The 23,858-nt window shown below is 42.0% G+C and overlaps 2 protein-coding genes across 12 annotated transcripts in view; one reads left to right on the top strand and one right to left on the bottom strand.

The window, feature by feature from the left end:
• FGF1 (fibroblast growth factor 1) overlaps nt 1-8,587 on the top strand; it is a 107,039-nt gene extending 98,452 nt beyond the window's left edge. For 6 of the 10 annotated variants that reach the window (XM_015472275.3, XM_015472276.3, XM_059887924.1 and 3 more), the window contains one exon: nt 5,316-8,587. In XM_015472275.3, the coding sequence (XP_015327761.1) occupies nt 5,316-5,510 (195 nt within the window). In that variant the 3' untranslated portion in view covers nt 5,511-8,587. The remainder of the gene's footprint in view (nt 1-5,315) is intronic. The other 4 variants (NM_001314006.1, NM_174055.3, XM_015472279.3 and 1 more) reach the window with 3 other exon arrangements.
• The window catches only part of LOC100847454 (uncharacterized), a 341,605-nt gene that overhangs the window by 62,002 nt on the left and 255,745 nt on the right, over nt 1-23,858 (bottom strand). For both annotated transcript variants that reach the window (XR_807886.4, XM_010807410.4), the window contains exons 6-7: nt 23,726-23,839; nt 12,111-12,193 (exon numbers count right to left, since the gene is read on the bottom strand). Coding sequence is in view for 1 of the 2 variants with exons in the window: in XM_010807410.4 (XP_010805712.1) it covers nt 12,111-12,193; nt 23,726-23,839 (197 nt within the window). In the remaining variant the exon portion in view is untranslated. The remainder of the gene's footprint in view (nt 1-12,110; nt 12,194-23,725; nt 23,840-23,858) is intronic.

Genomic DNA, 23,858 nt, shown 5'->3' with positions numbered 1-23,858 from the left:
CCATTTCCTCTAGGACTGAAATACCTGCTTCTCTAACCATAGTCTTGGATGTCACTGATTCACCTGAAATATGCCCAGGGTGATCTTAATGTATCATTTTAATTTTCATCTGCCTTCATTGATGAAGCGAAGTTCTAAAATATCTCAGAGCTCTGCCCCATGCTCTTAGCCAATAGTAGGTATTTATTTATCCAGATACAAATTTTTATACGTGGAAAGTACATATTTATTTTTTTTTAAAGTTTGAAAGGCTCTAAAACATTAATATATTTATCTTTGGGAATGGTGAATGGATAACTTTATAATACGTGAATGCTTTTTTGTATTTTCCAAATTTTCTATAGTGGGTATCTGTCGCCTACGTGATTGGGGGAAAGCATGACATGGGGTCGCAAAGAGTCAGACATGACTGAGTGACTAACACTTTCACTTCATTCTTTTTCATGCTAAATATAAAAAATTAACTAGAACAAGAGGCATGAATCAGCTGTTAATCCTCAGGCCCATGGCACTGCACGAAGTGCACAGTAAGTGCTGACAAATCCTGGTTGAAGCACAGATAGAGCATTTCCAATTTGGCCTCTGACTCAGCCTGTGACTCAGCAATTCTGTGTGTGTCAACTGCTCTTGTGTAATAGACACATCAGGTGGGGGACGTGGCCGTCCTCAGCTTCATCACAGCACCCAGGCCTGACACCCACGGAGGGCTGTCATAGGGTGAGTCCTCCCTGCAGGAGAGTGGATAACCCACCTGCGTCCAACACTGCCAACCTCCTCCCACCCCGATGATGTGCATCAGACAGTAATGTCTGGGTAAGTTCCTCCAGAGGCAGCAGAGTCGCCTAATCAAATATGACATCTATATCCTATCTTGTTCCAAAATGGTCTAAAGTTTCTCATCCAGCTGTCACTGCACTAGACTAGAGATGAATAAGGAGCAGAATACCTCCTATTACACTGCTGTTGTTGTTGTTGTTCAGTCACTCAGTCGTGTCCAACTCTTTGCAATACCATGGACTGCAGCATGCCGGGCTTTCCTGTCCTTCACCATCTCCCGGAGTTTGCTCAAACTCATGTCCATTAAGTCAGTGATGCCATCCAACCATCTCGTCCTCTGTGGCCCTCTTCTCTTGCTCTCAATCTTTCCCAGCATCAAGGTATTTTCCAATGAGTAAGTTCATTGTTATGAGGTGGCCAAAGTATTGGAGCTTCAGCTTTAGCATCAGTCTTTTTAATGAATATTCAGGGTTGATTTCCTTTAGGATTGACTGGATTTCCTTATGGTTCAAGGGACTCTCAAGAATCTTCTCCAGCACTACAGTTCAAAAGCACCAATTCTTAGGCACTCAGCCTTCTCTTTATGGTCTAACTCTCACACTGCACATGACTACTGGAAAAACCATAGCTTTGACTTGATGGACCTTTGTTGGCAAGGTAATCTCTTTGGTTTTTAATATGCTGTCTAGGTTTGTTATAGCTTTTCTTCCAAGGAGCAAGTGTCTTTTAATTTCATGGCTGCAGTCACCATCTGCAGTGATTTTGGAGCCCAAGAAAATAACATCAGTCACTGCTTCCATTGTTTCTCCATCTATTTGCCATGAAGTGGTGGGACTGGATGCCATGATCTTAGTTTTTTGAATGTCGAGTTTTAAGCCAGCTTTTTTCACTCTCTTCTCTCACCTTTATCAAGAGGATCTTTAGTTCCTCTTCACTTTCTTCCATAAGTGTGGTGTCATCTGCATATCTGAGGTTACTGATATTTTTCCCAGCAATCCTGATTCCAGCTTGTGCTTCATCCAGCCCAAATTGCACATGAAGTACTTCCTTATAAGTAAAATAAGCAGGATGACAATATACAGCCTTGATGCACTCCTTTCCCAATCTGGAACCGGTCCATTGTTCTATGTCTGGTTCTAACTGTTGCTTCTTGACCTGCATACAGATTTCTTAGGAGGCTGGTAAGGTGGTCTGGTATTCCCCTTTCTTTAAGAATTTTCCACAGTTTGTTGTGATCCATACAGTCAAAGACTAGCATAGTCAATGAAGCAGAAGTAGATGTTTTTCTGGAATTCTCTTGCTTTTTGTATGATCCAATGGATGTTGGCAATTTGACCTCTGGTTCCTTTGCGTTTTCTAAATCCAGCTTGTACATCTGGAATTTCTTGGTTCATGTACTGTTGAAGCCTGGCTTGGAGAATTTTGAGCATTACTTTGCTAGCATGTGAAATGAGTGCAACTCTGAGGTAGTTTGAGCATTCTTTGGCATTGCTCTTCTTTGAGATTGGAATGAAAACTGACCTTTTCCAGTCCTATGACCACTGCTGAGTTTTCCAAATTTGCTGACGTATTGAGTGCAGGACTTTCACAGCATCATCTTTTAGGATTTGAAACAGCTCAGCTGGAATTCCATCATCTCCACTAGCTTTGTTCATAGTGATGCTTCCTAAGGCCCACTTGACTTCACACTCGAAAATGTCTGGCTCTAGGTGAGTGATCACACCATCGTGGTTATCTGGGTCATGAAAATCTTTTTTGTGTAGTTCTTCTGTGTATTCTTGCCACCTCTTCTTAATATCTTTTGCTTCTGTTAGGTCCATACCATTTTTGTCCTTTATTATACCCATCTTTGCATGAAATGTTCCCTTGGTATTTCTAATTTTCTTGAAGAGATCTCTAGTCTTCCCCATTCTATTGTTTTCCTCTATTTCTTTGCATTGATCACTTAGATAGGCTTTCTTATCTCTCTTTGCTATTCTTTGGAACTCTGCATTCAGATGGGTATATCTTTGCTTTTCTCATTGCCTCACTTCTCTTCTGTCTCAGCTATTTGTAAGGCCTCCTCAGACAACCATTTTGCCTTTCTGCATTTCTTTTTCTTGGGAATGGTTTTGATCACCACCTCGTATACAATGTTAGGAACTTCCATCCATAGTTCTTCTGGCATTCTATCAGATCTAATCCCTTGAATCTATCTGTCACTTTCACTGTATAATCCTTTTATGTAGTTCCTTACTAATCAGAGATAACCTCACTGAATACTTCAAATGAACTCAAGAATGAAAGTACATTCATCACCTACTTGGTGAGCACCTCTTATGTGCAAGTTCTCTGTATTGGGGAGGAGACACAAGGCTGACAAGATTCCATCTCTTTCCTCAGAAGGACTGACAGTCTATACAGACAAACATGCTCACCAGTAGAGAATAAACAATAGGACTGGAAACCACCAGAAAGGGACTTGCCAATCGCTGCTGAGTGAAGAGATAATACAGACATCACATGACTTGGAATTGGAGCTAAGTCAATACAGAGCACATGTATTTTAAAATTCCTGTCTTATGTCCAAACATAATTAATGTATTCTGAAATCTTGACAAATAGAAAGTGCCAAGAACTGGAATCCCTCCCATTCTAACATGCATTTTAGTAAAAAAAAAAGAAAAGTAATTGTTGGTAGATATTTTCAATGTAATTGCACAATTTAAAATGTTTTAACTATCTATCCAGTTAATAAACTGACAGTTGCATTGGATCCTTTCACGTGGACATACCGCTCTCCATTTAACCAATCACCTTTCCATGGGTACTTATATTGTTTCCCTTGTTATCATTATAGCCAATATTTCAAAGAACAGCTTTTGAAAATATAGTTTTACACTGGCTCAACTATCTCATAAGTGTCAATCCCTAGAAGGGAAATCACTGAGTCAAGGGTAATGAATACTTTAAATTTTGATGCATATGCAAGTTCAATTCAGTCACTCAGTCATGTCCAATTCTTTGCGACCCCATGGGCTGCAGCACGCTAGGCCTCCCTGTCTATTACCAACTCCCAGAGCTTGCTCAAACTCATGTCCATCGAGTTGGTGATGCCATCCAATCTTCTCATCTTCTTCATCCCCTTCTCCTCTTGCCTTCAATCTTTCCCAGCATCAGGGTCTTTTTTAATGAGTCAATTCTTCACATCAGGTGGTTAAAGTATTGGAGTTTCAGCTTCAGCATATGCAAAAGTCCCCTCAAAAAGTTTCCACCAATTTATCTCACCAACTGTGTGTAAAAGTGCCTATTCCCCACACTCTCCCCAATACTAAGCCTTGTAAATCTTTTTAAGATTATTATAACCAACATAAGTTAAATCATTTTTTAATTTGCATCTTCTTGCTAGTGAGATTAAATGTTTTCATAGGTTTATCACCCATTTTTAAAACAGCAGAGATAACATGCCATTTTGATAACATCCTAAATCTATATCCATATGGCCTATCTAGTCTCTGTATGCTCATACATAAAGATGTATGGAAGGAAGTTCATCAACTGTTAACAGATGCCTATATCTGAATGGATATGCTTTGGGGTGATTTTTTTTTTCTTTCTGTTTTTAAAGTGAAGCTGTGATTTTTACAAGTACCATTCTTTTGATAAGTAGCAACAAATAAAGTTATTTTCATTAAAAAAAAAAAAAAAACCCTTTATGTTCAGGATGTGTTTTGTGCTCAGGACATATTTTGTGCACTCATGTTCATAATGGAGAAGGCAATGGCAACCCACTCCAGTACTTTTGCCTGGAAAATCCCATGGATGGAGGAGCCTGGTAGGCTACAGTCCATGGGGTCGGGAAGAGTCGGACACGACTGAGCGACTTCACTTTCAGTTTTCACTTTCATGTATCGGAGAAGGAAATGTCAACCCACTCCAGTGTTCTTGCCTGGAGAATCCCAGGGACGGGGAAGCCTGAAGGGCTGTCGTCTATGGGGTCGCTCAGAGTAGGACACGACTGAAGCGACTTAGCAGTACAGCAGCAGCAGCATGTTCACAATAGCACTAAAGTAAAATCCTGATGTTGTTAGTGAAAATCACCAGGGTGTAAAGTAAAATCGGCAGGTTTCATTTACTCCTCAGGATCACACCTAAGAAGGGCCCACAGCATCACAATCTGGTCTCACCTATTTTGGATGTTTCTCACGGTCAAACCTAGGTGTCAGGTCTCCACAGAGACAAAAGATTCAGCCTTGTGCTTGAGGTACTTAAAGTCATTCAGGATTTCCTCCATGGGAGAGTGCAGGGTCCTGAGCACAACAGATGCGAGAAGAGCTTGCGTAACAGCAGACGCACACTGAAGGCTCACCGAAGTCCTCATTTCTAGCCTCAGGCACAGGTTCCCTTATTTTCCCAGTATTTGCTTCAATGAACAAAAAAAAGTGAAGCACGAGAGCCTCACTAACTTGCCCAAGGTCACACAACTAGTAAACAGAGGAACCCCACCGAAAACCACTCACTAATTATTCTACTCTCTCTGGTTTTATTATTTTTTTTAGCAGACACCCAATGAGGAATGTTTGTTCCTGGAAAGGTTGGAGGAAAACCATTACAACACCTACATATCCAAGAAGCATGCAGAGAAGCATTGGTTCGTTGGTCTCAAGAAGAACGGAAGGTCTAAACTCGGTCCTCGGACTCACTTCGGCCAGAAAGCCATCTTGTTTCTCCCCCTGCCAGTCTCCTCTGATTAAAGAAATCTGTTGTGGGTGCTGACCACTCCAGAGGAATCTGAAGGGGTCCTCACCTGGCTGACCCCAGATTGTACCCTTTACCATTGGCCGTGCTAACCCCTGGCCCACAGGGCCTAAACCTGTAACGCGCTTCTAAATGCCCAGTTCACTATTTTTAGAGCCCTTCGTCCTGGCACAGTTTGGAACTGAGGGACCAAATGGCTTTTAGGGGCCAGCTGGCTGGCCAGTCTGGGTCTGGTTTGGAAGTCCAATTGCCTCTGGGCATCTGCTGCTGGCTGAGCCTCTCAATGCATGGGGGGGGCCAAATGAAGTATGAGCAGGGGGCTGCCAAGTGGGTTGGGAGTAACTGCATGCAATTCCCTCTACAGAGTAAACCCTGCCTGTGAGTCCCCCGAACATCTGGCATGATTCCCTCTCATCCTTTCAATCCATCACGAATGTCAGCAGAAAAGTTGATGGCTAGGTTGGAGGAAGGCAGCTTTCCATGAGTGGAAACATGGATGAAGAAATCCTCTCTCAAGAACAGAAGGGATTCCAATGGCAAGGGGAAGCTGACTGGATTCGAGTGGGATTTCAGTGCACAATCCCACTGGGAGGATTGTGGGAGGCTCAGGCACAGGAGAGCAGAATGAAGGCACAGCCTTAGGAGCTGTTACAATGTCTTGAGATCCCCCTGGTCATTCAGCAGCAGGAAGCCCTTGGATGATGTCAGGTGGAGAGCAGAAGTGGGTTCTTGATAAAAATCAGGTTGTCAGGTGTTGCAAAGTTCATTTGGGTCTGGGGAGTGGGTGTGGGAGTGATAAGATAGGGGAAGCATGGGCTGAGAGAATGTTGTTCTCCAAAAAGGATATTCTAGAAATGAGAAGGAAAGAGAAAGGGACACCATGACCTGTGTGTGGGCACCAGAAAGTACAGGTTTGGGGTCTCGGGGCACTGCTTACAAACCATAGAGCATCTTGTTTGACTGCAGATTATGGTTCAGTGGGTCTGTGGTGGAGTTTTCCCATTTCTTACAAGCTCCTAGGTGCTGCAGATGCTGCTGCCTATCCACTCCACCCCCACACATTAAATAGCAAGGTCCCTAAAAGTGTTATTCAAATATAAAGGGGCTCAAACCCAGACCCCATGCCCCATGGATCTTCCTGCACTCAGGCAGTTATGCTTGAGTTAAGGATTGTGGGTTTAAAGCGCTTTGGCCCAATGCCTATAAAATGCTCATTTAGAAGATATACAAAAGCATACTTCAAAAATGTTAAACGCTCACAAACAGCTTTTCCCAAAAGGCTGTTTGTGTGATGATTACTTATATAAATATGCTTCCTGCTTCAAGAAAACTTGACCCAAGTGGCTAGCAAATTAGAAACACCATTCATCTCTGACATGACACTGTTGCCATGTAAAGGCCTTTAATAAGCCATTTAAATTTACTGTGAGATTGTACCTTCTACCCATATTTAAAAATATATAGCTCAAAGGCAGTTAAACTCATTAGTATTCAGCCATTGAGAATGATAATAATAGCATATGCTATATAAGCTCCTTAATTATCTACTACTTAGACTACTACATTTACCTTCGAAAATGAGATTTCTCTTTGTTTTTCACTGTGGTGTTATAAATTTTCTTTTGAAAATGGGGACTCTCAAGCAATGATATAATTGTGTATAAAAACTGATGTCTTATAATGATTTTCAGTAATTATTAATTGAAAGGTAATTCCTTAGTAATTGAACTATTATGAATAAGAAAAATGGCAATATGTGAAAGTTCAGCATGATACTACAATTGAGGAACTAAGTTAACACTACATTATTAATATAATTCTGCATTTGTACAGCAGAACATTTCATAACTTTTTCTGTTTTTGTAACTCGGATAAGACAATTTTATTTTATTTTAGTAAGTCTTTGCAGGGAAGTTGGGGATAGTGCAGTGTGGCTTGACATCTCTTGACTATAAAGATTTGGCCAGGAAAAGGTACCCAGAGACAAATTCTAAGATATTTATAATGGTCCATAATTTTTAGTTTATGAATCAAATTCAAGTATAACATTGGCCAAGAAAAATTAAAACTGTGGCTAAAAGATGAGACAGAAGTCTGTGGTTGCAAAGACGCAAAGCATTGAGAAGAAACATTACTGTGAACTTGACAAGCTCAGCCCAGTCGTTATTTGTGTATTCGCTCGATGAGTAAGTGCCAAAGGTGTGCCAGGCATTTCACTGGGTCCTGGTGCCCCTGGGAACACTGTCTGCCTGGTTTGCTGCTGTATTCTCTCCCAGGGCATTATATAATGTTTATAATGAAAAATGCTGAGGATTCATTTCTTTCAGTCAAGTAAAGACCAGAGAATCTGTAGATTACTGCTGAATAAACAACTCCCAGAAACCAAGGGTTTGGAAGAATTAGCAGCCCCCAGCTTGAGATAAACCTCTATCCAAGTGTCAGGATATGGCCAGGTAAACCTAACACTGCAATTGCAGAACCATGTCAGTTCAGGGTGATAGCCTTCAAATCAATAAAAAAAAAAAAAGCCTTCCAAACTTACATGAAGGAAGTGGGCGGCAGTTCCCTGTTCTGTTTTGAACATGTTCTCGTTCCTCAAGCATGGAGCATTCCTGTTGCTCTCTCTCTCCCGTGAGAAAGTTGCGGAGCCATCTGCCTGTCAGATGCCTGTCGTGTGGATTCATTTTCAAGCCAACTGCTACGAGTTGCCTGGCATTTTGCACAAAGCATCAGGAGCATATACGCTTCTGATTGTTTTCAATGTGATGATGGTAGAGGTGGTGGAAATCTGTTTCCTCGGAAGGGGTGATAATTAAAGCCTCCTATGGCTAACCATGTGGACTTACAAAAAACTGACTAGAGCATCCCATGTTACCGAAGATAAGGGTCTGTGCTTTGTGCTGGAGGAGATGGAGTCCAGGTCCTCAACCTCGTAAAGCATACTGCTTAAACCGATCAAGTTCCTGGGCTGCAAAGCAGACCTCAGAAGAAGAAGATGCCTGTCATTCACATCACCGTCTCTCTTTTTTTGCACCTTAAAAATATTAGTAAATGTTACACTTATAGGCGAAAACTTTTCTCTCGGTTTTTCAACGTCACCGTGTCTCATCTCCCTGCGCAAGGACTTAGCTGGCATCCCTGAGCTCTGGCTGCTTTGTTTCCTTCACTTAGCTTGTTACCAGATATGAGACATTGAAGGTTGATAGGAAAAACATTTTTTCATTTTGTTTGGAAACCTAAGGCAATAACAGTGCTTTTCCAGGAATCCATTAGGGAAATATATGCAGGAAATTTGCCCCCTGAAGAGCCAAGGACCGTTACTAACTTGTTGTTGTTGTTGTTGAGTTGCGAAGTTGTGTCTGACTCTTTGTGATCCCATAAACTGAAGCACCGCAGGCTTCCCTGTCCTTCACCATCTCCCAGAGTTTGCTCAAACCCATGTCCACTGAGTCGGTGATGCCATCTAATCATCTCATCCCTCTGTCACCCCCTCTCATCCCTCTGTTGCCCCCTTTTTCTCTTGCCCTCCACCTTTCCCAGCATCAGAGTATTTTCCAATGAGTAGGCTCTTCGTATCAGGTGGCCAAAGTATTGGAGCTTCAGCTTTAGCATTAGTCTTTTTAATGAATATTCAGGGTTGATTTCCTTTAGGATTGACTGGTTCAATCTCCTTATGGTTCAAGGGACTCTCAAGAATCTTCTCCAGCACTACAGTTCAAAAGCACCAATTCTTAGGCACTCAGCCTTCTCTTTATGGTCCAACCTACACATCTGCACATGACTACTGGAAAAACCATACCTTTGATTATATGGATCTCTGTCGACAAAGTGATGTCTCTGCTTTTTAATATGCAGTCTAGGTTTGTCATAGCTTTTCTTCCAAGGAGCAAGCATTTTTTAATTTCATGACTGCAGTCATGAAAGTGAATTTCATCAAACTGACCATCAGCAGTGATTCTGGAGCCCAAGAAAATAAAATTAGACACCGTTTACACTTTTTCTCATCTATTTGCCATGAAATTCGTTTTCTGATGCCATGATCTTAGTTTTTTGAATGTTGAGTTTTAAACCAGCTTTGTCACTCGCCTCTTTCACCCTCAACAAGAGGCTCTTTAGTTCCTCTTCACTTTCTGCCATCAGAGTGGTATCATCTGCGTATTTGAGACTGTTGATATTTTTCCTGGCAATCTTGATTCCAGCTTATGATTCATCCAGCCTGGCACCTCCCATGAGGTACTGTGCATATAAGTAAAATAAGCAGGGTTACAATATACAGCCTTGATGTACTTCTTTCCCAAGTTGGAACAAGTCCATTGTTCTATGTCCAGTTCTAACCGTTGCTTCTGGACTTGCATACAAGTTCCACAGGAGGCAGGTAAAATGGTCTGGTATTCCCAACTTCTTAAGAATTTTCCTCAGTTTGTTGTGATCCACCCAGTAAAAGGCTTTAGCATAGTCAATGAAGCAGATGTTTTTGGAATTCCCTTGCTTTTTCTATGATCCAATGGATATTGGAAATTTGATCTCTGGTTTCTGTCTTTCCTAAAGCTACTTTGATATATCCGGAAGTTTTCAGTTCCTGTACCATTGAAGCCTAGCTTGAAGGATTTTGAGCATTACCTTGCTAGCATGTGAAATGATCACATAACATGATGGTTTGAACATTCTTTGGCATTGCTCTTCTTTGGGATTGGAATGAAAACTGACCTTTTCCAGTCCTGTGGCCACTGCTATTTTCCAAATTTGCAGACATATGGAGTGTAGCACTTTCATAGCATCTTCTTTTAGGATTTGAAGTAGCTTAGCTGGAATTCCATCATCTCCACTAGCTTTGCTTATAGTAATGCTTCCTAAGGCCCACTTGACTTCACACTTCAAAATGTCTGGCTCTCAGTGAGTGACCACACCATCACAGTTATCCAGGTCATTAAGACCTTTTTGTATAGTTCTTCTGTGTAGTCTTGCCACCTCTTCTTAATATGTTCTGCTTCTGCTAGGTCCTTGCCATTTCTGTCCTTGATTGTGCCCATTCTAGTAAAAAATGGTCCCTTGGTATCTCCAATTTTCTTGAAGAGATCTCCAGCCTTTCTTATTTTATTGTTTTCCTCTATTTCTTTGCATTGTTCACTTAAGAAGGCTTTCTTATCTCTCCTTGCTATTCTTGGAACTCTGCAATAGGCTGGGTATATATCTTTCCCTTTCTCCTTTGCCTTTCACTTCTCTTCTTTTCTCAGTTATTTTTAAGGTCTCCTCAGACAACCAACTTGTCATCTTGCATTTCTTTTTCTTTGGGATGGTTTTGGTCACCATCTACTGTACAATGTTCCAAACCTCCATCCACAGTTCTTCGGCACTCTGTCTATCAGATCTAATCCCTTGAATCTATTCACCACCTCTACTGTATAATCATGAGATTTGATTCAGGTCATACCTAAATGTCCTAGTGGTTTTCCCTACTTTCTTCAATTTAAGCCTGAATTTTGCAATAAGGAGTTCATGATATGAGCCACAGTCCACTCCAGGTCTTCTTTTTGCTGCCTATATAGAGTTTCTCCATCTTCGGGTGCAAAGAATATCATCAATCTGATTTCTATATTGACCATTTGGTGATGTCCATGGGTAGACTCATCTCTTGGGTTGTTGGAAGAGGGTGTTTGCTATGACCAGTGTGTTCTCCTGACAATACTGTTAGCCTTTGCCCTCCTTCATTTTGTACTCCAAAGCCAAACTTGCCTATTACTCCAGGTATCTCTTGATTTCCTACTTTTGATTTCCAATCACCTATGATGAAAGGACATCTTTTTTTGATGATAGTTCTAGAAGGCCTTATAGGTCTTCACAGAACTGGTGAACTTCAGCTTCTTTGACATTAGAACCTGGTTGGGGATAGACTTGAATTACTGTGATGTCAAATGATTTGCCTTGGAAATGAACCAAGATCATTCTGTCATTTTTGAGATTGCATTACAGACTCTTTTGTTGACTATGGGGGCTACTCCATTTCTTCTAAAGGATTCTTGGCTGCAGTAGTAGACATAATGGTCATCTGAATTAAATTCACCCATTCTCATCCATTTTAGTTCACTGATTCCTAAAATGTCGGCATTCACTCTTGCCATCTCCTGTTTGACCACTTCCAAATTACCTTGATTCATGTACCTAACATTCCAGGTTCCTATGCAATATTGTTCTTTAAAGCACTGAACTTTACTTTCACCACCAGATACATCCACACCTGGGCATCATTTCCTCTTTGGCCCAGCCTTTTTTCATTCTTTTTGTACTTATTTCACTCCTTCTCAGTAGCATATTGGACATCTACCAACCTGGGGGGGGGCTCATCTTCTGATGTCATATCTTTTTGCCTTTTCATACTTTTCATGGGGTTCTCAAGGCAAGAATATTAGAGTGGTTTGCCATTTCCTACTTCAGTGGACCACTTTTTGTCAGAACTCTACACCATGACCTGTCTGGGGTGGCCCTGCAACACTAATTCTTCATCGTAGCATGCAAAATTATGCTACTATTGGAAAGCTAACCAGCTTGCACTTGGCAAAGGTACAATAACTTGAAAAAAAATTTAAGGCTATACTTACAGTTTTCAGTCAATGGAAAGAAGAGCATCTCTTGCATCTTCCAGAACCTTGATGTAGGGTTAGAGGTCTGCCCATTGGATTTTCTGAAATTAACACATAAAAAACATCTCCTTAAATAAATTCCTAAGTCCATATAGTCAAAGCTATGATTTTTCAGTAGTCACGTAGGGACGTGAGAGCTGGCCCATAAAGAAGGCTGAGTGTCAAAGAATTGATGCTTTTGAACCGTGGTGTTGGAGAAGACTCTTAAGAGTCCCTTGGACTGCAAGGAGATCAAACAAGTCAATCCTAAAGGAAAGTAACCCTGAATGCTATTAAAAAGACTGATGCTAAATCTGAAGCTCCAATACTTTGGCCACCTGACGCAAAGAGCTGACTCACTCGAAAAGATCGTGATGCTGGGAAAGATTGAGGGCAGGAGAAGGGGGTGACAGAGGATGAGATGGGTTGGATGGTATCATCAACTCAACGGACATGAGTTTGAGCAAACTCCAGGAGATGATGAAGGATAGGGAAGCCAGGCGTGCTGTAGTGCATGGGGTCGTAAAGAGTCAGACATGACTGAGCAACTGAACATTATGACTTCTTATTCTTAGAAGGAAGGACACTGCATCCTAGACATTGTGACAGAATCAGATCACACACATGCACCCTCACACATATGCAAACATATGCATAATGCTCGCACATGCATGCATGCTCACATGTGTACATGTGACTATAAAAAATAGTTGGGTGGTGTTTGCTCACTCTGTGAGTTATGTATCACGATCGATCCCTCCTTTTCCTTCTAAAGTTGCCTAAATTAGTAGTTGTCTAGTTTTTGGAGCTTAAGCAACTATAAGAACTACATTTTCTATTCCATTTTCTAACATAGTACACATATTGCTTTTAACATTCACATAATTGAAACCAAAAAATGTAAAACATTATACATATGAAATGCACACTGAGATTTTTCTATTACATTCCCCTAAAAAATGCTGGTCAAACATCAATTAAATGGGGTCACAGCATTCAGGGTCACAACCACAGATTAAAATACACTGGCTTAATGCAACCAATCTCCTTCCCAAAGATGACTGGACCCTACTAGGCTCATATATTTTGTTTGACTTTAGTGTTTTCAAAGACATGGTATGCTCTTCACTCAATGACATAAATCAAAGCAAGATCCTCCACACCCACCTCCTAGAGTAATGGAAATAAAAACAAAAGTAAGCAAGTGGGATCTGATTAAACTTAAAAGCTTTTTGCACAGCAAAAGAAACTAAAAGCAAGGTGAAAAGACAACCCTCAGAATGGGAGAAAATAATAGCAAATGAAACAACTGACAAAGGATTAATTTCCAAAATATACAAGCAGCGCATACAACTCAATATCAGAAAAACAAACAACTCAATAAAAAAGCGGGGAAAAGACCTAAACAGACATTTCTCCAAAGAAGACATACAGATGCCTAACAAACACATGAAAAGATGCTCAACATCACTCATTATTAGAGAAATGCAAATCAAAACGACAATGAGAGATCATGCATACCAGTCAGAATGGCCACCATCAAAAAGTCTACAAACAATAAATGCTGGAAAGGGTGTGGAGAAAAGGTAACCCTCTTGCACTGTTGGTGGGAATGCAAATTGATACAGCCAGTATGGAAGACGGTATGGAGATTACTTAAAGAACTAGCAATAAAACCACCATTTGACCCAGCAATCCCACTCCTAGGCATATACACTGAGGAAACCAAAACTGAAAAAGACATGCATCCCATTGTTCCCAGCAGCACTGTTTACAATAGCTAGAACATGGAAGCAACCTAGATGTCCATCAACAGATGAATGGACAAAGAAGCTGTGGTACACATACACAATGGAATATTACGCAGCCATAAAAAGGAACACATTTGAGTCAGTTCTAATGAGGTGGATGAACCTAGAGCCTATTATACAGTGAAGTAAGTCAGAAAGATAAATATAGTATACTAAGGCATATATACAGAATCTAGAAAGATGGAACCGAAGAATTTACTTGCAGGGCAGCAGTGGAGAAACAAAGGAAACAGACTTCTGGACATGGGGAGAGGGGAAGAGAGGGCGAGCTGTATGGACAGAGTAACATGGAAACTTATGTCACCACATGTAAAACAGATAGGCAATGGGAATTTGCTGTATGGCTCAGGAAACTCAAACAGGGGCTCTGTATCAACCTAGAGGGGTGGGATGGGGAGAGAGAGGGAGGGAGGCTCAAGAGGGAGGAGATATACGTATACTTATGGCTGATTCATGTTGACGTTTGACAAGAAAACAACAAAATTCTGTAAAGCAATTGTCCTTCAATTAAAAAGTAAATTAATTAAAACAAAAAAGATATATAAGACATGGTTTGCTCTTGAATAAACAATACAAAGGGACATCCTGTTACCCAGGAACCATCTGTTTTAAGGGCATAATGAATTCTTTTAGCTGGTTTGCTACTAATCATGCAAAGAAAATGCAGTGATGCAGATCCCATGGGCACTCAGTGCTGCCTCCAATGCTGGTCTCAGCAGATTTCTGCTCTCAGAGCTACAGAGACTCTGACCCTCTCCCCTCCTGTGTAGCCTGGTGGGCGATAGTCCACAGGGTCACAAAGATTTGGACGCGACTTAGTGACTAAACAACAACAAAAACAACCTCCTCCTACAGAAATCTCATGACTTTGGGGTTTCAGGTCATCGCCTCCCTAACTCCCACTGTCTTCACTTCATGCCTCACTCTTGACCCCACAATTCCTATTTCATAATCTTTTCTGAACAAGACATGAAAAGTGGACTAAGCCAGGAAAAGGCTAGAAACCCAGGGCCTCTAAGCATCCTCTCCAGTCTCCATCACTTTATAGAAATGATGCTCTTATTTACTAAAAAAAAAAAAGTATATACCATTCATGACTCAGTCATAAGATAAACATCACTGCAACTGGACTACATCTTACTCAGAGATTCAAAAATTCCCATCCTTGCTGAACCAACCAGAGAGTGTAACCCTACGCTCTAAATATTTGAGGGGTTTAGGGTGGTTGAGAATTGACCTCTTATGGATGCTTCTTATGGGTGAACTGGACTGCAAAGAGAAAAATATAAATGAGGTCACCTTTCATATTTCTGGCAGGACAGTGATGGCCTGTCTGCCCGTGGTGAAGAGAGGAGGGGAATCCCAAACCTAATTGCTTTTGGGTTGTTAGGATATTAACAAGCATGATAAAAGTGACACACTAAACAGAGATGTGCCCTTAACTGAACTTTTGCAAATTAAAAAAAAAAATCTTTTCAGGAGCATTCGTGCAAAGTAAGAAGCCCAGCCAAGCAGTGGGATTTGTATGTTTTCCATTTCACAATTGCTAAGGATTTGTTTGACAAGTATTAAAGTTGAAATGATGGCTCATAAAACGTGGCACACTCCCCTCCTTCCGATTTGGCTCCCTAAACCTCTTCTTCACCCTGAGAAAGATTCCCTTTGCCACTGTACATAAAATTAATCTAAAATCTAGGCAGACAACTGAGTGCTTAAGACATGGGGATCTGACATCGGGTACTCTGGACCCCAGTGATTCATCCAATACCCTCTCAAGTTACAAAGGAATGATACTAAGTGACTATTGGGATCTTTCTGTAACATGGTACTTACTCTGTGGTTGACATATTGACCATGACATACTACATTGTTAGCTTTCCACTCTAGCTATAAAATTAGAGAGAGAAACCAGGTCACACACAGCCTGAAGCTAGAGAGTGGATTTGCTTTTATAAAATGCATATACTGTAGGGCCTTGTTTTGGTGTTTTGGGGTCTTCCAAGGAGTCTGAGAATATTTGTGATGTGGGGAGGAGGTATTTCCCAAATTGCTTCCTTCCTTCTTAGCTTCCAACTGTCACACAGGCTAAATTTATACACTCAGCAGCTAAACACTGGTGTCTATTTTATTACATAAACAAGCAAAACCTCACCACGTCCTTGATGTGCTTTTCTATCAGCCTTAATGAAGGGTTGGGCACTACCTCTTTGGAACTGTATTCAATTTCAGGATTTAGTTCACTTGGCTGTAGTGTTTGGGGATGTAGCTGTAGGTAGGCAATTTGTACAAATCATCACAGAAACACACTTCATTGTGATTTCCACATTTCATGTGGAAATGAAATGTGCCTCAGGAAAAACATTTTAGTCTAACCTAGAAATACATAGGAGAAGGCAATGGCACCCCACTCCAGTACTCTTGTCTGGAAAATCCCATGGATGGAGGAGCCTGGTGGGCTACAGTCCATGGGGTCGCTAAGAGTCAGACACAACTGAGCAACTTCACTTTCACCTTTCACTTTCATGCATTGGAGAAGGAAATGGCAACCCACTCCAGTGTTCTTGCCTGGAGAATCCCAGGGATGGGGGAGCCTCGTGGGCTGCCGTCTACGGGGTCGCACAGAGTCAGACATGACTGAAGCAACTTAGCAGCAGCAGCAGCAGCAGAGATACATAAGAGCAAGACATTAGATTACTTTACTGAACTTTCTTCTCCACAATATGTGATAGGAATGTTATCCTATGCTCACACGTTTTGTGTAAATTGTAGACACAGGACTGTTCATAGCCTGGGAATATCAACTATGTTCAGAATTTAGTCATTGCCTATAGAAATGAAACCTGTATGTGGGTCAAGAATCAACAGTTAGAATCTTACATGGAACAACTGACTAGTTCAAAATTGGGAAAGGAGTACAACAAAGCTGTATACTGTCACCCTATTTATTGAACTTATTTGCAGAGCACACCATGCTCTGCAAATATGGGCTGGATGAATCACAAGCTGGAATCAAGATTGCAGGTAGAAACAGCAGCAGCTTCAGATAAATAGATGATACCATTCTAATGGCAGAAAGTGAAGAGGAACTAAAGAGGTAAAAGAGGAGAGTGAAAAAGCTGGTTTAAAACTCAACATTCAAAAAACTAAAATCATGACATCTGGTCCCATCACTTCAAGGCAAACAGAAGGGGAAGCAGTGACAGATTTTATTTTCCTGGGCTCCAAAATCACTGCTGACATTGACTGCAGACGTGAAAATAAAAGATGCTTGATCCTTAGAAGGAAAGCTGTGACATACCTTTGTGTTAGTCGCTCAGTTGTGTCCGACTCTTTGTGACCCCATGGACTGTAGCCCACCAGGCTTGTCTATCCATGAGATTCTCCAGGCAAGAATACTGAAGTGGATTGCCATGCCCTTCTCCAGGAGATCTTCCTAACCCAGGAATCAAACCTCAGCCTTTTGGGTCTCCTGCCCTGGCAGGCGGGTTCTTTACCACTAGCGCCACCATCCGTCTAGATAGCATATTATAAAGCAAAGACATCACTTTGCCAACATAGGTCCACATAGTCAAAGTTATGCTTTTTTCCAGTAGTCATGTATGGATGTGAGAGTTAAACCATAAGGAAGGGTAAGTGCTGAAGAATTGATGCTTTTGAACTGTGGTGTTGGAGAAGACTCTTGAGAGTCCGTCAGACTGGAAGGAGATCAAATAAGTCAATTCTGCTGCTGCTGCTGCTAAGTTGCTTCAGTCCTGTCCGACTCTGTGCGACCCTGTAGACAGCAGCCTACCAGGCTCCTCCATCCTTGGGATTTTCCAGGCAAGAAAGCTGGAGTGGGTTGCCATTTCCTTCTCCAATGCATGAAAGTGAAAAGTGAAAGTGAAGTCACTTAGTCATGTCTGACTCTTTGCCACCCCATGGACTGCAGCCTACCAGGCTCCTCCATCCATGGGAGTTTCCAGGCAAGAGAACTGGAGTGGGTTGCCACTGCCTTCTCCGAAGTCAATTCTAAAGGAAATCAAACCTGAATATTCATTAAAAAGACTGATGCTGAAGCTGAAGCTCCAATATTTTGGCCACATTATGCTAAGAGCCAACTCAATGGAAAAGACCCCGATGCTGGGAAAGATTGAGGGCAAGAGGAGAAGACGGCAACAGAGGATAAGATGGTTGGATGGCATCATCGACTCAATGGACATGAGTTTGAGCAAGCTGAGAGATAGTGAAGGACAGGGAAGCCTGAAGTGCTGCAGTACATGGGGTTGCAAAGAGTCAGACATGACTTAGCAACTGAACAACATAGAAATGAAAGGTAAAATCTATGACATTTTCAAAATAAGAATATCTACATGAGGATCCCCAAATCACCTAGGAAATGGTGCTTGTTTTAGAACTGACCAGATGATTTCTGATAATACAGGACAAAAACCCAATCCAGGGTGGCAGTGCACAGAGGAAAAACGAGGGAGAAATTGGTTTATCTTTGGGGCTACGAGAACCTGTCACATCATATTTAATTGGTATGAAAAAGAGAGATGGTTTTACATAACACTTGAAAATGTGTAACTCCCAAGCAACTGAAACATCTGGGAAGAATTCGATTGGGCAGAAGGCTAGTCAATCCAGTCCAGTCCACAAGATAAACAGCATCAATAAGCTGAAAATGAAGCATCTTACCTCAATTCCCTCACTAGTTCACCCATTACCTACTGAGCGTCTGGGACTAGGTTAGTCAAGGTCTGATAAGAAGACAGAAACCACACCAATAATTTAAATAGGAAAATATCAATGGAAAGAATTTTTAGCTAGTAAAAAGGGGCTGTCTACAAAGAGGGGTAAAGCGACCTCTGAAGATAACTGAACAGCAGATGTAGGGAGCAGTTACAACCCCCAAGGCTGAGAAAAGTATTCAAGGAAGGAACAAATAAGCGAGAAGCCCCTCTCTGGAGAACAACATTCAGACTTCATGGGCAAAGGTGTGGCCGTGGCACACAGGGGACAGAAGCTCTCAGCACGGTGCTTCAGGGAGCTGCCACAGAAGTACTGGCAAAACTCTGCAAGCAACTCACTGGGGTGTCAGTGGCACTCACTGGAGGTTGTGCACCACTAGGTCTTCAGCAGAAAGCTGCCCACTGGCCATTGCCATAGTAGCAAAAAGAAAAGCACAAGAACCCTAGAAAAAAGCCCCTTTCTCTCACAGCAGCCCTCCAGCGCCCTCTACTGACAAACCTTAAGTGGCATCAGCTGGCGAAGGAGAAAAGATTACAAGGTCCAGCTCCACCATGAAAAGAAAGCAGAGAAGAATGAACATGGAGCAGAGAGACAATGCCCTGGTAATGAGCATAAACATGACTTAGATACTGTGCTAGACACAGTGTTAGAAGATGAACAAGTATGGTCCTCACCCTTAAAAGCTTACAACAGCCATGAAGAAAGTCCTTATCTGAAAGCATCAAGTGTTTTGGCTTTGTCCCCTATAAAATAACATCTTTCTAAGCCCTCTAAGCTTCTCTGAAGCCCATCATGTATGTTCAAGGTCCTTTCTTTAGACATTGTTAAGTCAGTCACTAATTTAAGTCAACCCAAACCAAAATCACTGCAGATGGTGATTGCAGCCATAAAATTAAAAGACATTTACTCCTTGGAAGAAAAGTTATGACCAACCTAGATAGCATATTGAAAAGCAGAGACATTACTTTGCCAACAAAGGTCCATCTAGTCAAGGCTATGGTTTTTCCAGTAGTCATGTATGGATGTGAGAGTTGGACTGTGAAGAAAGCTGAGCACCAAAGAATTGATGCTTTTGAACTGTGGTGTTGGAGAAGACTCTAGAGAGTCCTTTGGACTGCAAGGAGATCCAACCAGTCCATTCTGAAGGAGATCAGCCCTGGGTGTTCTTTGGAAGGAATGATGCTAAAGCTGAAACTCTAGTACTTTGGCCATCTCATGCGAAGAGTTGACTCATTGGAAAAGACTCTGATGCTGGGGGGGATTGGAGGCAGGAGGAGAAGGGGACGACAGAGGATGAGATGGCTGGATGGCATCACTGACTTGATGGATATGAGTTTGAGTGAACTCCAGGAGATGTTGATGGACAGAGAGGCCTGGTGTGCTGTGATTCATGGGGTCGCAAAGAGTCAGATATGACTGAGCGACTGAACTGAACTGAAACCAATATAATATCCACATACAGAAGAAGGTAGCTCTGGGGTCAGACTGGCAGAGTTGGAATCCTGGCTTTTCCATCTACTGACTTGGTGACTTAGCGCAGGTTACTTAATCCTCTATCCTCTGTTTCCTCCCCTGCAAAATGAGGATACAAAGAGTACCAACCTCACAGGTTTGTTGAGAGGATCCAATGAGATGGAGGCATGCAAGAATTTTTGACCCAGTATCTGGCGTACGATAAGGATTGAATAAACATTTGCTATTATTTTTATAAAAATATAATTATACATACTATGTAACATGAGAGAGCATAAAATGATCTTCTAGATTCTCCATTTAGGTTCCCAGTGATTGTTTTCATAAGCCCACATTTGGAGAGAGCTTGCTTCACAGCAATTCATTTGAAAAAGACAGAAGAATCTCAATTGCCTCCAAGCTTACTTCTATAAGGCACAGATGATGTTATGTAATTGTCCCATTGTAGTCTGGGCTGGTTAGGCCACATCTGGATTACTGTATCTCATTTTAGATGTTACATATTAAATGAAGTTTTGCAAATGGAGGCTAAAAGATGAATAGCAAGGGGCCAGAAAAACACATACCAAAAAACAGCAAAAGAAACTAGGTGATTCAGTCAAGAGAAGATTTGACATGAGCTATCATAGACTTCCCTGGTGGCTCAGACAGTAAAGTGTCTGCCTACAATGCAGGAGACCCGGGTTCAATCCCTGGGTTGGGAAGATCTCCTGGAGAAGGAAATGGCAACCCACTCCAGTATTCTTGCCTGGAAAATCCCATGGACGGAGAAACCTGGTAGGCTACAGTCCATGGGGTCCCAAAGAGTTGGACATGACTGAGCGACTTCACTTTCACTTTTCATCATAGCTCTTCTCAGATCATGCAAGGGTCATTTTCCTTTTCTTGCTCATAGTCAAAATGAGTACAGGTATTTGGAACTTGCTGAGAAACTGGTTTTGGGTTCAGTATAAAGCAAAAACTCTCTCTAACAACTACAGCCACTCCATGGTTGAAGCAAATCCACAGACAGTGGCTGCCATCTGCCACTCCTGGAGATTTTCGCATGGATTCTAGACGGTCGTCTATGGTTGACTCTGTGAGGCATCCCTCAGGTCTCCCTTCAGAAATGATCCTCCAGCTGCTGAGAGTATTACCTGCAGATGGGTGGCCTAAGGTGCCTTGCTCAAGAGCATGTCCCTCTGAGGCAGTCTGTGAAGCTGCCAGGTTTAGGCAGTTCTGAAAGATCATTTCAGCTTCAGACCTTCTCATAAAGTCAGCTGAGGTCTCTATGCTGAGATGGCCTCAACTTCTCCTTCTGCCCTGTCCTGCTTCCTCTCCTCCCACAGGTGTTCATCCCAAGATCCTAACAAACTTCCTGCATGCTAACTTTCATCACAGAGTCTGTTATCAGGGAAGCTTATCTGTGACTGTACCTGCCCAGGATGCTAGAAGCACCACTCTGAGCAGGATAACTGCAGAGGTCTCCTACATCCCCAAGACCCTCCACAATCTTTCGGCATCCCAAGCTGAATGTTCTAAGTATACAAAGTCCCAACCTGTCTCTACTGTGTGCATCCATATGGATGATCCTCAAGACAAATCTTGGCCTTCTTTCTAGTCATCTGACCTATGGCTCCCTGATGTGCCTGGGAGGGGCACACATTGAGTCATTAAATTGTTCATCTAGTCATGTAACAGGCTTTCTACAAATATTTATGAAGGCCAAAATATGCACCAGGCCTAGTGGGTACAACGGTGCACGATGAGACTCTCTTCTGCAGCCCACGTTCTAGTGACAGGAAACATATGAACAGACTGTTTTCCAAATTGCAGTTATTTGCGTACTGCTTCCAAAATTTCTGCCTATATGCCCACTGCCTTATTCATATGGCTTATGAAAGGTGGATTCACAGTTTTATCTATTTTAGGCCTACTGTAAGCAGAAATACTCACAAAGGGACAAGCTACTACTATATAGATTTTTTTCTAACATCTATTAAACACAGAACTTTAAAGGAAAAACACGAACGCTTGCATATCAATTTCCCCATATAAAAATGCCACACCCTAGGAAACAATTTACACAAAGGACCATACAGGAGAACATACAACTCCGAGTGTGACAGGTGCTTACAATGGAGAAGTATTCAGGGTCCTCAAAATACATAATGGAAGATTTATCTCACTCATAAATATCTTAGGGACTTCCCTGAGAAAGTGAGCTGTTATGTGCAAGAAGAGTAAGGCCTGACTAGGTAAAGAGGTGGAGTGTGGGCTGTGAAGAACATTCCAGGCAGGGGCAGTAGCATGTGCTAAGGCCCTGTGGCAGATGGGACCACAGTGCCAGTGAGGCTCAAGAGTGGAGAGCATGGGATGGGGAGCATGGTGCAAACTGAGGCCAGCCAGCAAGACAGAGGCCAGTGATGGAAGAGGGAAGTCAGGTGGACTCCACTGTCCAGCACATAGATACCCAAGTGGACACTATGTTTACATGATCTTTCTCTCCCCCTTCCCTTTCCCACACAATTGAATTAAATCACTTCTCTAGACCCTCTGCCAAAGAACACAAATAATCAGCATCAGCATGCATGTCCCTGGCCTGGGTTCAAATTTAGACTGTAAAATGTATTCCAGATTTAAAACTTTGGGGGTTGAGGTTATATTTGTCAAATATTTAGATCTTCCCCTGAGGCTTTTATTCATTCCATCCAGCAGGTGAAGTACAGGAAAAGGATTTTTGTTCCCAATAAATCCTCTTTTAGCTAAAAGGAAAAGCAAGGTTTGCCAGCACAGTCAAGGGTGAGAGATAAAATAAGGAAGCAGTGATTGTGTATTTGAGTCTCATTCATATGGAAAACATGAACTAATTAGCATCTTGGTGCTGTTGCTTCCAGAGATTCTGAATTTGACGTTTCTGTCCAAGTTTGGGTAGCTATGCTATTAATCAGTCCCAAAACAAATGAAGCAGCTTAAAAAGAATCACACAACCAAAAACCACATCCTTCACAAGATAGAAAAACAGAATGATAACTTGGAAACTCTGCAGGGATGGTGCCACTCTCAGGGTTGGGGGGAGGTTGGCTGTCTGACGGAGATGTTTTAATTTGGGTACGAAGATAGATAACAAAAACATGTTTTCATGGATCTAACAAGGAAAATTCGATGGGGCACATTACCCTGCAGTAACTGGCTTCTTAAAGACCTATCATCAAATAGCAACCCCACAGAAAGAAAATAGAAACCAAAGAGAAAGAGAAAAGAGACAGAATAGATTATTTTCGGTCTCCAGATTCTGTAAGAACATGACTGATTACAATAACCATTCAGAATTGATCTCCCTCCTTTCTCTAGAAGGCATGGAGACCTGCCTTGCTGACAACCAAGATAGTTCTCACTGCTATGGAGAGGGGACTGTAGCAGATACTGGAGAAAGGAAAGAGGAGGGGGTTCAGGAAGCTACTGCCTGGCTGGGGAACGTGGTATAGAAACAAATCATGAGAAGGTCACACGGGACAGCACTGACAGAAACATGTGCAGGGGCTACAGAGGCCCGGGTGGGAGGAAAGGCTCTTCCCAACGGAGATGGAGAAAGCTTACCTGAGGAGGTGCTGTGCAAGAGATGAGCAGGTGTCTACCAGGTGGCAAAGTGGGAAAGGAAAGCAAGACCATGGAGTCTCACCTCGTCCTTGGATCAGGCAGTGGAGAGTCAGCCTGTAACAAGTCACACAGT

Source organism: Bos taurus, chromosome 7 (genome assembly GCF_002263795.3).
Source record: "Bos taurus isolate L1 Dominette 01449 registration number 42190680 breed Hereford chromosome 7, ARS-UCD2.0, whole genome shotgun sequence".
In the NCBI taxonomy this organism is placed as follows: domain Eukaryota; kingdom Metazoa; phylum Chordata; class Mammalia; order Artiodactyla; family Bovidae; genus Bos; species Bos taurus.
Note: the sequence above shows the minus strand (reverse complement) of the source record. Positions and strands in the feature narration are given on the sequence as shown.